Consider the following 13,003-nt stretch of genomic DNA (forward strand, 5'->3'; position numbering starts at 1 on the left):
ATCCGGCTGCAGCGTTTTGAAAAAAATTGCAGAATTGAAAGGCACTGAATAATCTGCAAAATAAGAACGGTAACGAGCAGTTACCGAGACATCATTATTAAATTCATCAAAGGATATGGCCTAACAGGTTGCAATTTGGTCCACATGGAAAAGAACATGAGACAAGGTGATGTACTGTATCGTGTTTTGGCAGTGCCGTGATTAATCCTCAGGGTCTCAACTACAGCGTTTAATCGAGTGGGGGAAATTCTTCTACTTTAGATAGCAAACAATCATTGCTTCACGTTGACAGGGATCCCAAAGAATGAATAGGCTTACATTCATGTATCTCTCAACTTGATTGCTTAAGTGCCTTGAAATTAAGCCCAAATGGACTCATACGAAACAAAAGCCTGTTGAGGAATACGGTGATGCAAAGTGACGCACGATGTCTCTTTCTCGGCTGACAAAGTATTCCTCATTCCCCCGTTTATTGAAATCAACCTGCCTGAAACCTCACAACCCGACTCAAAACACTCCTTTCAAATGTTGATATGTCTGCAGGAGTTGTGTCTCTCAGTGCAAAATCTGTCGGAGGCTTGTAAACTCAGAATGACCCGAAGTGAAACAAAGAGCTTCAAAGAAAAGCGGAAAAAAAAAAAAAAAGTCAGCCCGGTCATTTTTTGAGGGGCTGGTAGACTGAGGCGTTGGGGTCCAGGGAGGAGGGACTATTGTCCATGAACTTGGAGGAGTAGTGCGGGGTCACCGGGCTCAGGTTGCTGCTGTCAGCCGAATAAGAGAGGCTGGGCATCACCGCCATCACCTCGGCGATCTTCTGCTTGAGCTCTGCTATCTCTTGCTCCCTCTGGTGGATCTGGCCTGCATACGTAGGAAGAGACCCAAGTGTGAGCGGACCGAAGCTGTGCGCGACGCACGCCATTTCGAACCCTCCCTCTCGACCTTGCGCGATCTCCAGCTGCCTCTTGGCGTCACCCAGAGCGGAGAACAGGTCCAGCTTGATCCGGGTCTCGGCGCTCAGGCTGTTCTCCAGGTGCTGCGTCTTCTCCTGCATGGCTGACAGCGCCGACATCAAGACCTCGGTGTCCTTCTCGTTCTCTTTGTATTTGCGCAACTCCTGCAGGCGAGATTCGCCGGTTGTTAACGGCAGCGCTGCGTTTCATATGAAACAGCAAGTCGTGTAGACTCCTCGGTCCTACCTGGCACTTGCCCTCCAGATCTCGAATCTGCTCCTCTTTGACTTTCACGTCCATACTGAGCTTCTTGCACTCGGTCTCCAGATCTCTGATACGACCACGCAGGGAATCGGTCGACTCCACTCTGGAAGGGAAAACAAAAATGTGAGCGCTAACCATTTGCCTTATTGACCGCTTGAACGTTTCGGTAACGAGTACCTGGTGGCCGCGGCTAACGCCACCGCTCTGGCGGCCGTGGCCTCCTCCATCTTCTTCCTCTTCCTCTCGTCGGCCAGCTGTTTTTCAGCCAGGACCCGCGCCTCCTGCTCGGCTTTCAGCCTCTTCTCCAGCTGGGAGATGGTCTGCTTATCCTTCTGCTTGGCCTGGACGGAACTGTGGAGCCTGTGGCAGCGGGTTCTAACATGAAACCTTTCGTCGGGTCAAATTTAACTCGTTTTGACATTTGACGGCCATTCAAAAGAACTTTAATGACTACACTATCGCCCTACAATTGGATGACTTTTCCTAAATTGTCCCCAAGCAGAAACGAAAACAATTAGAACTGCGATTCTTTTGTACAAGCAAGCGCGACAAAGCGTGTGAGTGCCGAGGCTTAGAATTTACCAGCACATTGACACATTTGTATCATGCACGTGTTGATTTTTGAAGAGTCACGGGGGGATCTTGGAACACTAAGTCCAAGTCATGGAGGTGCATTTTCAAGCGGAGTTTCAAACAGCCCTGATAACTGTGTTTTCGCCATATTGGCAGAGGTTTCTGCCAATATGAGACATGGCCTTTTGAAAAAAGCTTCCGAGCTCAGAGCTTGAGAGAGAAAAATATTTCAAAAAGTTCCCTTTTTGTTTGCAATGGTTTTTAACACAAGTCATTGTCTAGAAAATGAGTTTGGGACAGCTTGGACATTCACCCACTTGTTCTGAAGCAGTTCGTTGTCCTGCTGGAGCTGGCCCAGTTCAGAGCGAAGGTTGCGGTCTTGGCTGCTCAGGGTGGACAGCTGACTGCGCAAGTCCGACTCCACCTGCCTGTTGGCCTGCAGGTCTGCCTTGAGCCGTTTCACGTCCTGCTCCATCCTTTTCATACCGGGGAGGGGGACACAAGGTCATCAACAGTGATGGGTAACAGGAGTTTCTGTCTTTCATTAGGACTCATTGGACTTCGAGGGCAACCATTTGGACCTTATCCAGGGCCAACAGGCAGTTCTAAAATCAAACGGCACCATTACACCCCCGCACAAAAGCTACTTTCAAAGGAGAAGCACATTGGAACGAACGCCTTGACCCAATGGTGGCTCAATCCTCCCGCCGAAATGTCCTCTCTTACCGTACGAGAGCATCCAGCTTGCCCAGCTGGTTGTTGGGGATGCAGTTTTCCAGCGGATCCTTTGGACTTTTGCCGCCCCCCTTCTGCTTTTTGTCATTCTTAGTGGACGACGAAGCCGCCGTCGGCAGGCTGCCGTTGCTGAAACTGTGATTCCGCGGCGATGAGTTGCAGGCGCCACCTCCGGGGGCATTTTTGTAGTTCTTCCCACTCGCCGCCACTTCTTCTTTGGAAGCAGTGACGGCGTTGGAGTCGCCGTGCGCGTTCTCTCCCGCCGCGTCGTTGCTCAGTTTCTTTGCCCTGATGTAGTTCTCAATATATTCCGTCTCCTGGAGTTTGGAGTCCAGTGAGTGTATAATGTTGTTGTTATTGATTCCAATTGCGTTTGGTTTTTTGCCTTCACGCTCTTTTCCAGTATTGTCCTTCCCCTTTTCCCTGTACTCCAGTTCTGGTAAGGGGATGCAGGCGCTTTTCTTGCTGGGGGGTCCTCCGTTTTGCGACCCGATGGAAGGTTCTGTCTCTGAAATCCCCTTGGCTGAAGCAGACGGAAGAACAGAAACAAGCGGTATTAGAAGACACGAAAAAAAATTGTGGGTTTTTTTGCCTTCTTCAACTGGAAACTTTCATGTACGCTGCACGGTGTCAGTTTCGTTATTGTTTACTCACCCTCCTCTGCTTCCCTCTCTTGTCGCTGCAGCATCTGCTGCTCAGGGGGTAGAGCCTGTTGGAGCAATTCCATGTAGAACTCGTTCTCCTTTTGCACCTCCTTCTGTTTCCTTAGCCGCATCTTGTAGCTCACATAGCTCTTGAAGCCAAAGCCCAGAGTCACCACTGGGTAGCCAATACTGTCAAGAAGACAAATATTGAGATTAAGCCGCACCTCCGTCGCCGCGGTGGCGAAAGCTGGACGCAGCATTTCTCGGAGACGTTGGAAAAATACACTCAAGAGCTCATATTCAGATTGTGACGCCGGTGACCTACAAGCTAAACGGTTTGACGAGCCCCTGCAATGTGGTATAAGGATACTTGACAGAAGATTTACCAGTGAGCAGCAAAAGGTCGACACAAGTCGACATGAAAGTTCTTCAGGTCTTTGAAGCGGATGGCAGCTTCGATGTACACAAACAGGATCCACAACGACACAGTGGGTAGACACACTCCTCTCTCTGGGTGTAACAAACAAAGTCAAGGTTTCTCTCTTGCACAAAAGACGACCACTCTTATGGTGCTTTTCAACCAGCAAGCGGGTCAGTGGGCAAATGACAGATTCGATCCTTTTCACGCATCGAGGCCAGACGTTTATGCCCAATTAAACTGTCGCCTGCGCAAAAACAAAAAGCGGGAATGCAATACACCGCGAACTGACCTGTGTGCCATACATACTGCACCCATACGTAGGTGCTGGCAGCAAAGAACAGCCACTGGACAGGGATGAACAGGAGGCAGATGATGTCTGACGTGAGTGCCACAAACACAAAGAAGAATGAGAATGCCTGAAACAGAGAGGTAGGGAAAAGGGAGAAACTTCAACAAATTGAGTATCTCATGAGACGGGCGGACTTTGGGGATGCACTGGATTTTTATCATCCTCTTACCAGCCCCTGATATCTGTAGGAATCGTAGACGCTGCGAAGGAAAAGCCAGAAGGGCCACAGGTACTCGAACCTGAACTCCAGCACAAAGTCAGCAAGCAAAACTAACACCCACACCACCAGGAACTTCAGATACAGGAATGTACTGCGAGGAGAGGAAGACAAAAGACACACTGGAGATAAATGACGTTTGGGACAAAAGCCAGCTGCTTACAATCGTTGAGTGCAGATTTGTATGACCTGGTAGTTTTGTAGCGATCAGCATTATTTGAGAAAATGGTTAGAGGGATACTTAATTCAAAGGTTAAGAGGTTGCGTTTTGGCGTGTGCGGCAATTAAAGGCTAATTATGCTACACGGATAATTGTGCGAACTGTGATTTATAATAGCATGTTTACAACACGGTATGTAATCGGCTGAAATTGTGTGCGCTCAAAATACTGCAAAACCATTTAAAACGTTTCAAGATCATGAGTCATGACAGACGTTACATGCATTTTGGGATTTTTAAAGAAGTACTGTTTTCTATACATTCCTTTGTTACACAGCATTTCAGCAGGAGACAATATTCAGACGTTCGACTGTGCATCGCAAATCATTCTTTCAGACCTTCGACTGTGCATCTCAAATCATTCATCTTTTGACATTATTCAGTCAAACTAAATCCGTTTGGAATGATGCTTGGGGGTTCGGGGGGGTGGGGGGGTCTCTCTTGGATGACTCACGCGAACCACTGGGCGATTTCTAGCAAACGCAATTTAAATGCGGAGCCAGATTTGAATGAAGGAACGTTAGCTCGCCAGGAACAAAATAACAGACATTCGCCAGCCCCCAACACCATAAACCAGAATGTTCATCTTGCTGTTCGAAGAGCTCGTAATGCACATCTTCGTTCAATATGAATGAGGCGCAGCATGCAAGACCAATGTCGACATTGAGATCGGCGCCATCGTTACACAATAACGTCCCTCCAACCCGTTTTTCCCTGTACCTGCTATATATACCCTCGGTGATTCGGTTCCGTTTTAACGGCCGTCTGAGTTTGCTGCAGTCCGCATTGCGCCGCTTCATCCTCCCCCTGATGATTTTCCCGATGTGTCGGTGCGGTAGCGGGAGCACGCGACTGTCATTCGCTCTCGCGAAATATGCACAGGCCGTGAATTAGCCACCGTTGTTTTTGTTTAATACACGCGAAACAAAGAAATAAATAATAACAGTGCGCCCGAGGCCCCTCCCCTTTTCACGACGCGCCGCGTTCCCTGACGCGACGTCTGACGTGATGACGACATCAGAGGCGTAGCGACGTCAAACATGGCCGCCCCCTAAGCGTTTGCAGCCTTCGTCTCTCGTCGAGAGCGTATTGCCTGTTAATTACGGTAAGCCGTGTCGTAGTGAGACGTGCTTTGATCGCTTTGTATTAATTTTAGGCATCCGCTAGTTGCCCGTCGTGCAGACGCTTCTTCAAGCTACTTTGTTCAACTCAGCCTGGCAAAACGTGTGCACGCTCGCCCCGCCACGCTTGTGCGCTCGCTGCATTATCACGTAGCTTCCATCAATGCTTCCTATATAGAATGAAATCGGACTGTAAGCTACGTTGCAACATGTTTCGTGAAAGTTTGAAGCATTTTAAACACCCTATTTGCAACTTCGTTACCGCCCACCTTTACGTTCGAATAATGTCACGGCATACCACCAGTGTCAGCAATAGTACATTCTATCAAAATATTCGACAGCGCATTTCATTGTACCGTACACCATTTAATTGAAAGACACGTAATTGTTCTGTTTGTCACCAAAACTATTGCTGGAATAGATATATAAATCAAGAAATGTTATTTGTGACATCGATAAAGTGACATTGGATAATTTGTCATTATTTTAGTTTAATGTCCGAATTACTTTAATAAGAATATTTCCTGTGTGCATATTTGCAACATAATTACCTACACTGGTATTAGGCCATGGCACATATTTTACATTTGAAAAATCTTATGGCATTCCACCAGTGTTATAACACGTTTCTACTCAGAAAACCACCCAACAAATTCAACAAACATGAGGCTGATTGCTTTGATTCAACCTTTGCGGGGTACGTGACCATTATGCTTAATACACGGGTTAAGTAGACCTATTCGTTACTTTTCCCTCCTGATCTAATGTGCTCATGTTTTAACAGATGACTGCTTCTCAGGACAACGTAGAGAACATGGCATCATATATTGGGGAGAAGGAAAAGGAAGATGCGGGAGAAGAGTCCAATCATGGAGATGTGGAGGGAGACAATAAAGAGAAGCACATGGTGGGAGGAGAAATAGCAGGGGAAATAGGAGAGAAAGAAGTTGGAGGAGATTCAGAAGAATTTAAAGAAGAGGACTGCAGTGATGAAGATGAGGAGGAGGCCAAACAGCCCAAAGTTGACACGGAGATCAAGCCTGATCAAGTTCAAGTTAAAAAGCAGCCTCAGGTCCTGAACTTGAACAATGAGGTGGTGAACATGAGAAAAGAGGTGAAGAGAGTGCGGGCACTGCTCAGCAGGAAGCTCATTCGTCAAATCGCTGGGCTGAAGAACAAGAAGGGCACAGAGGCGGCCATTGAGAAGAACCAGAGGAGGGTCGCCAGATTGTTGGAGGAGATCCACGCAATGAAAGTGCTCCGACCGGACCTTGTATGTATCTACATTCAGGGGTTAGAGCGAAATGTAAAGCCTGTTTTAAACATACTTATTTTGATCCATCCTTAGGTCACCAAGACTGCCTTGCAGAAGAATCTCAACTTTAACGAAGTGTGCAAGAACCCAAAGTCCTCCATGAGCGACAGAGCCATAGCTCGCATAGCCTCCCACCCCCAGTTCAAGAAAAAGATCGAGGACATCCAGGCCGCTGTGAAGGCTTTCAGTGACGAGAGGAGGAAGGGAGGGAAGCAGGCAGAACGAAAGAAGAAGAGCAAGGATGATGGGATGTTAGCTCCGTACTCACCGGATGCTAAAGCTAAAAAGATAGAAAAGAAGAAGGAAGCAAAGGAGGAAAAAAGTCCTGAACAAGCGGGGCAAATCACTAACGACGATGATAAAGACACAAAAGATGAGCCTACTATTTCTGAACCTGATGAGGGCAAAATGGAATCTACTCAAGCTACTCCGGCCGCTGACAAGAAAGTAACCGTGGAGGCTGAAATTGTCAAAAAGTGTGAGCCAACAGAACAGCCAAGGAAGAAACCGCAAGCTAAGGCTCAGGAAAAAACGCAAGCTAAGGCTCAGGAAAATCAACCGAAAGTGGTGCAAGCAAAGGAAAATCAACCGAAAGTGGTGCAAGCAAAGGCTCAGGAGAATAAACCAAAAGTGGTGTCCAAGCCCACCAAAGAAGAAGAAAAAGAAGAAGAAGAAAGCGATTTAGAGCTCTCTGACAAGGAGGACAAACCGTACTTTGACGACAGCACTGAGGAACGATTCCACAAGCAGTCGTCCCAGGAAGAGAGCGATAGCGAGAATGACTTTTTTGTGGGCAAAGTCAGCAAATTTAAGAAAAAGAAGAGTAAAAAGGCAGAAGGCGACAAGACGAAAGAGGATTCAGCAGAAAAAGCCAAGCCGGCTGACGAGCTTCAATGTGAACTCGATGAGCTTGAGTCACGGTTGAAGACCAAAGCACCCAAACTTCAGACTGTCTTCTGCTCTTTGTCTCAAACAAAACCGAGTCGGGGCGGAAGGGGGAAGCCGTTTAGGGGGCAAGGGAAACCGCTGGGCGGGGGCCGTGGAGACTTTGATAAAAAGTTCCGAAAAGAGGAGCGAGGACCAACGAACAGCAAGGTCAACAGGCCTGACGCCAGGCGTTCCGATTCAGAGAGAACAAACTTCAGAGGGCGCGGCCGAGGTGATGCGGTGAGGCAGCAGGATCGCCGCGGTCTTCCCCATCAGGCCCCACAACAGGCCCTGCATCCGTCGTGGGAAGCCAGTAAGAAAAGAAAAGAGCAGCAAGGGCAAATTTTGGCTTTCCAAGGGAAGAAGATCAAGTTTGATGATGATGACTGATATGTATTAATTCTTTATTTTGTAATCAAGGCAATTTTTAAAAATGCCTTTTTTAGGCACGAATTGCGAGCTGCTTCCTGGTTATTTGGTGGTTTTTATTTCTATGAAAAAAGGACAAAATTCAAATTTGAGGAATGTTGCTTCAAAAATGTGATTCCATGATTCAGTATAATGCAAACCAGTAGTATCGGGAAAGACATCGGGAGTATTTGGAAGGCTTGTATATTCATTGTATGAAAAGCAGAGACTAACATGTTTATAACAAAGCTCAGTGAAAGGGCAAGCAAAAGCTTTTGAATCAATTTGTAGTCTCGTAAAATCTATTTTTGTATGTGTCAAGTATTTACAGATGCACCGACTAAGCAGTACCAGGCTCCACAGCTCATTCAGAGGTTATTGGAAAATGCTGATTAAACTTAGCCAGTCTCACACAGTGATGTGCATTTCCCCAATATGCTGATTTTATTTTTTTCTGTAACAAGCACTAATGTGCTTCAATTTTCAGGCTGGTCATTAAATGAGGGTAAAGTTACTGATCCAAGTCACTGAGTTTTACTATTTTGGTCCCTTACCTTTTTGTAAAAGGAGTAAAATAAATCTGCTGGCTGGTAAGTTATTTAATTTCAAAAACTATGTTAAATATGAAGAAACATTTACGGTCACATCACGGTATAACATTTGTAAAGTTAGACCAGCTTGTGTGAAGCTCAGAGCTGTGATTAATGCAGACACTACCTTATTCAAACAAATGCTGGACAAAAAAAAAAATACAATCATTTGTCAATCTGCTCTACTGCTGTGAATACGTGGTTCGGTGTTCATAAAAACGTAATAATTATGATCCGATTGTATTAACAGATTCCTTGGTCGGGTTAAAAAAAAAGACCATTTTATTTGACGTTTGGAAGACTTCAAAATTAAACAAGTAGCCAATAGATGGTGAAATCAAAGACTACAGTTCGTTTTTTTTATATATATAAACCATTTGTTACGTGAAATCAGGAGGACTCATTTTACTTTTCATGAAATGTACATAGAATGCGTACTTCAGCCGCCTCTAAAAAAATCACAAAGCGAAGCTTATTTGTTAAATCTTTGAACCGTTAAATATGGAACCGGGTCAACGTTGGATACTTGAAAACAAAAGTCACGTGTCTCCAACTCTCACTGCTCATTGGTGTGCAGGTTTTACGTCACGATTTAACGTTAGCTAGCTGCTTTGGTTATTGCGGGTGCGAATATCAGGTTAGAAATTTCCCCCCAAAATTGTGTTAACCACATAAATTACGCTTTGTGCAAGAAGCAACGCAGTGCAAACATACATCTCCGTGCGTGCGTAGATAATTGTATTAGAATGGTCCAGGTAGGTTATACGCGTGAGCTCGTGCGGCACGTTAATTGCTAGCAGAATAACCGCTGGAACATTTCTGGACATGCTGGGCGACGCAATGATCACAACTGAGGGATCAGAAGAAACAAATGGAAGTTCGAAAGATCGGACATCCGATGTTTCCTCCCGTAGAAAGCAAGAGCTATCGAATGCGTTTGATGAGTCGCAGCAGGCGTCGCAGGCCGGACCACAGTCATTAACCTGGTCGGATCAAAGTTCTGATGAGCCAGTAAAGGTAATCTGTCAACCAAACCAAAAATGGGCGACTTTCTTGTCATTATTCACAACATGGTGCATTATATAACGAAATCTCCTTTGTGTAGTTCTGTTCGAGTGTGTAGTGTGAATGAGCATAGCCCACATTGTATTTTCAAAAGCTCACTCGTATCCCTTTCCACCCCCCCCCCCAAAAAAAAAACTTAGTTCGGCGCCAGGGCCAGCGCTTGGTTGGGGCTTAACACATGTTTACCAAGGACGTGTTTGGTTTTCCACCGGCAAAGAGCCAAATCGGAGCTATGTCATTACGTCATCGTAAAGCGACTAAGCCTCACTGATTACGTCGACATTTACCCAAGAGAGCCTGTGCTCTTAACAATCATACTACTACTACTACTAATAATGCACCGTTAGGATCTGCTAGGAAATTTAGAATAGCATCGATTATACATACTTGTACAGTATGTCGTCTATAACAGTCAGAGACATGCAATCAGCAAACGCTGATATCCTTTTTATTCCTCTACATCTGCGATCGTCATGACAACCCCGGCTGACACGCCCCCTGACGTAGTTGATGCCAGAGTCTGGCCCAACTTATAATTGGGGCCAGTTTAAGCACCAGTTTCAAGCACCGGAGGTAGAGCCAATTTCGGACTGGTGCTAAACTGGGTACTGGTGCTAACCAGTGAAATATGTATCATTTTCCTTTGACAAATAGCAAGAATGTTATGACTCTTTAAACCGGTTGGAAATGCACCAATTTGTGCCCAACGTCGGTGTGACCCCCCTTTTTTGGTCTGTCTTGCTGAATCTAAATTTGATTGTTTGAATATTTTGTTTGCATTCTGAAATTTGTGTGTATTTTTTTTCATAGCGAAGGGACCCAGGTTGGCAGAATTATGCCGTGGTGTCAATTGTCTATGAGCCCAGCACATTAAATCCACCTCCAGGAGAAGAAAGTAACGTTTTTTTTGTTTCTCATGCTTCTTTACCACAAGAAAATAATCAATAGAAATAAATCCTTGCATTTGATTTTTGTTGCTGTTTCAGTCGTAGTTGCTCATTCTTTATTTCCTTCCCAGCTCCTCCCTGTAGTATGAATCCACACAACTTGAAAAGGTCGCGGAACGACACGTCGCTCGTTTTGTTGACAAGGAAGTTTTTGAACATGCTGCAGCAGTCGAAAGATGGCGTTTTGGACCTGAACTTGGTGACCCAGGAACTCAACTCCTCCAAAAGACGTGTCTATGATGTCACAAACGTCCTGGAGGGGATCAACCTCATCAAAAAGATATATAAGAATCATGTACAGTGGTTGTAAGTACACAGTGTGTGGGTTTGAATATATGGTGGATATTAAAAAATAAGTCACCATGGCTCTGTTCCAATACCAATACCCTCATAACTTAGTTATCAGAGGGTGTGCGCACTTGTGCAAGCGTGTCATCTCGGTTCATTTTTACTCCCTCACTCCCCAGATGAAATGTCAACATTTATTTGTACAGGCTATAGGCCACATTATTGGTGGAAAAAGAAGCTTTGAATTAAATTCTGTCCGTCACAAAAAGCTGGCGTTTTAAAAGGATTGTGTAGATTTTTTATTTTATTTTTTTAATTGTTACAGCTGCAGCTGTTGTGAAAGCGCTATATAATTCAGGATGTATTTTATTGTAATATCCACACCGTTTTGCTGATGCCAAATGACTAAATATCATACGGTTTCCAAATTGCTTATGTATGTGTGTATTGTGCTTTTTTTTTTGCCATGTGTCCGCAGGGGTGATTGGCTCAACAAAGACACAATTAAAATGATGAATGACCTCTCTGAAGAAGAGAAGAAGCTGGATGAGCTGATCGAAAGCTGCACGAGAGCAATTCATGGGATATGTGTGGACGAGCAGACCAGCAGATATCCTTTTTTTTTAAAAAAAATTATGATTATTATTCCAGATTGTACTTCACCCATTCATTGATCAGAGAGCATGCATGCTTATTTTGGTGCTGGACTGCATTGTCAGGATTGTGGAATCGCGTATTCCTTAACAATGTTCTTCACGTTTGCCTATGTGACTTATGAGGATATTCAAAGCATTCCCATCATGAGGGAGCAAACTGTGCTTGTGGTCAAAGGCCCCGAAGACACGAGGCTGGACGTGACGCACCCAAAAGAAGTACGTTTTGTCAACCCGAGTTGGATGCACTTGTATGCAAGTCACAAGGGAGAAGGCGTCCCGTTTTCCTACACATTAACCACAATGTCGTGATAGATGTGCGGGCCAAACCCTGAACGATGAATTTATCAAGCGGTGTGTCAAAACTCTTGCCTGCCTCTGTCTGTCCTCACAGAGCTTGCAAATCCACCTCAAGAGCACTCGAGGCCCAATTGACGTGTTGATCTGCTCAGACGAGCCTCTACCAATGGAAGTCACAGATGGGGATTTGGACAGCGACGCCAATAGAGACGCTGCCGCTGACTCATTATACAGCTCATTTGTTCAGATGCCCCTGAAAAGTGAACCCTGTTTTTAGAGATGCCACTTTCCAAAAACAACAAGCCTGTTTACCAAACACGCACAACAACTCTGTTACATTTAAAGAAAAACTCCATCCAAGACCCGCAGAGCTTTGCCGCCTTCATCACTGAAAATGACCTCATCACCGATGAGCTTTTTGTCCCCCTCTGCTGATAACGCACCTTTTCCCTTTCGGTACGCCCCCTTTGTATCGGCCATTGTCATGCAAACTGTACAAGGAGCCATTTATTTACCTGAATGTACCGAAAATGGACTCACTGGTGTGAATGGCATACTGTATGTATAGAGTTGGTTGCATCACATACTGTATGTACTTGTCCGAATTGTTGTTTCAAAGTCACTATTTACACATTATGCATATTTGTAGCCTTGTCTACATGAAATGACATTTTCTGGATTTTAGCTTCAGTCTGCTGTCAATGTCAACATACACTCATGAAATTGATAACACTGACTTCAATCGTGACCGTAAACGGCACCACGCATCCAAATCATTTACAGTAGTCGCGTAAACGGAATCAATTCTCTATGCTCATGTGATGATTGAATGTGGAAAGGTTTAAACACACTTTCAACTTTTTTTTAGGCTGATTTTCTTTTGTTCAAGAGAACTTTCTGTTCTGTTCCCAGATATTCATTTCACAATGGAAATATTGCGTCTGTAAAGATGGGGGGGGGGGGGGGGCCTCCTTAAAAAAAAAAAAAGGCCTTGAAAAAATTTTGTTTTGGTTTTTA

General features: G+C 45.1%; 3 protein-coding genes across 5 annotated transcripts; 2 read left to right on the forward strand and 1 right to left on the reverse strand.

The window, feature by feature from the left end:
* Positions 1–6: 6 nt before the first annotated feature.
* On the reverse strand, positions 7–5,344 carry LOC109519216 (macoilin-like). The gene is made up of 11 exons (XM_019875623.1): positions 5,093–5,344; positions 4,106–4,247; positions 3,877–4,003; positions 3,553–3,676; positions 3,177–3,355; positions 2,514–3,045; positions 2,105–2,263; positions 1,392–1,574; positions 1,197–1,317; positions 940–1,114; positions 7–858 (listed from the first exon to the last, which is right to left on the reverse strand). The coding sequence occupies exons 1-11, from the start codon at positions 5,170–5,172 to the stop codon at positions 656–658; spliced, it is 2,025 nt and encodes a 674-aa protein (XP_019731182.1). The 5' UTR covers positions 5,173–5,344; the 3' UTR covers positions 7–655.
* A 33-nt stretch (positions 5,345–5,377) lies between these two features.
* On the forward strand, positions 5,378–8,587 carry srfbp1 (serum response factor binding protein 1). 3 transcript variants are annotated; one of them, XM_019875626.1, is made up of 4 exons: positions 5,378–5,477; positions 6,278–6,766; positions 6,842–7,375; positions 7,406–8,587. In XM_019875626.1, exons 2-4 carry the CDS (start codon positions 6,278–6,280, stop codon positions 8,123–8,125), a joined length of 1,743 nt encoding a protein of 580 aa, XP_019731185.1. In that variant the 5' UTR covers positions 5,378–5,477; the 3' UTR covers positions 8,126–8,587. The 3 variants fall into 3 exon arrangements, with proteins under 3 accessions (XP_019731185.1, XP_019731183.1, XP_019731184.1); XM_019875624.1 differs by having other exon boundaries at positions 6,842–8,587; XM_019875625.1 differs by lacking the exon at positions 5,378–5,477 and adding an exon at positions 6,167–6,190 and having other exon boundaries at positions 6,842–8,587.
* A 713-nt stretch (positions 8,588–9,300) lies between these two features.
* On the forward strand, positions 9,301–12,965 carry e2f3 (E2F transcription factor 3). The gene is made up of 6 exons (XM_019875635.1): positions 9,301–9,750; positions 10,609–10,693; positions 10,817–11,051; positions 11,512–11,643; positions 11,791–11,905; positions 12,081–12,965. Exons 1-6 carry the CDS (start codon positions 9,559–9,561, stop codon positions 12,261–12,263), a joined length of 942 nt encoding a protein of 313 aa, XP_019731194.1. The 5' UTR covers positions 9,301–9,558; the 3' UTR covers positions 12,264–12,965.
* The last annotated feature ends 38 nt before the right edge of the window (positions 12,966–13,003 follow it).

Source organism: Hippocampus comes, unplaced genomic scaffold (genome assembly GCF_001891065.2).
Source record: "Hippocampus comes isolate QL1 unplaced genomic scaffold, H_comes_QL1_v1.1 scaffold12, whole genome shotgun sequence".
Classification (NCBI taxonomy): domain Eukaryota; kingdom Metazoa; phylum Chordata; class Actinopteri; order Syngnathiformes; family Syngnathidae; genus Hippocampus; species Hippocampus comes.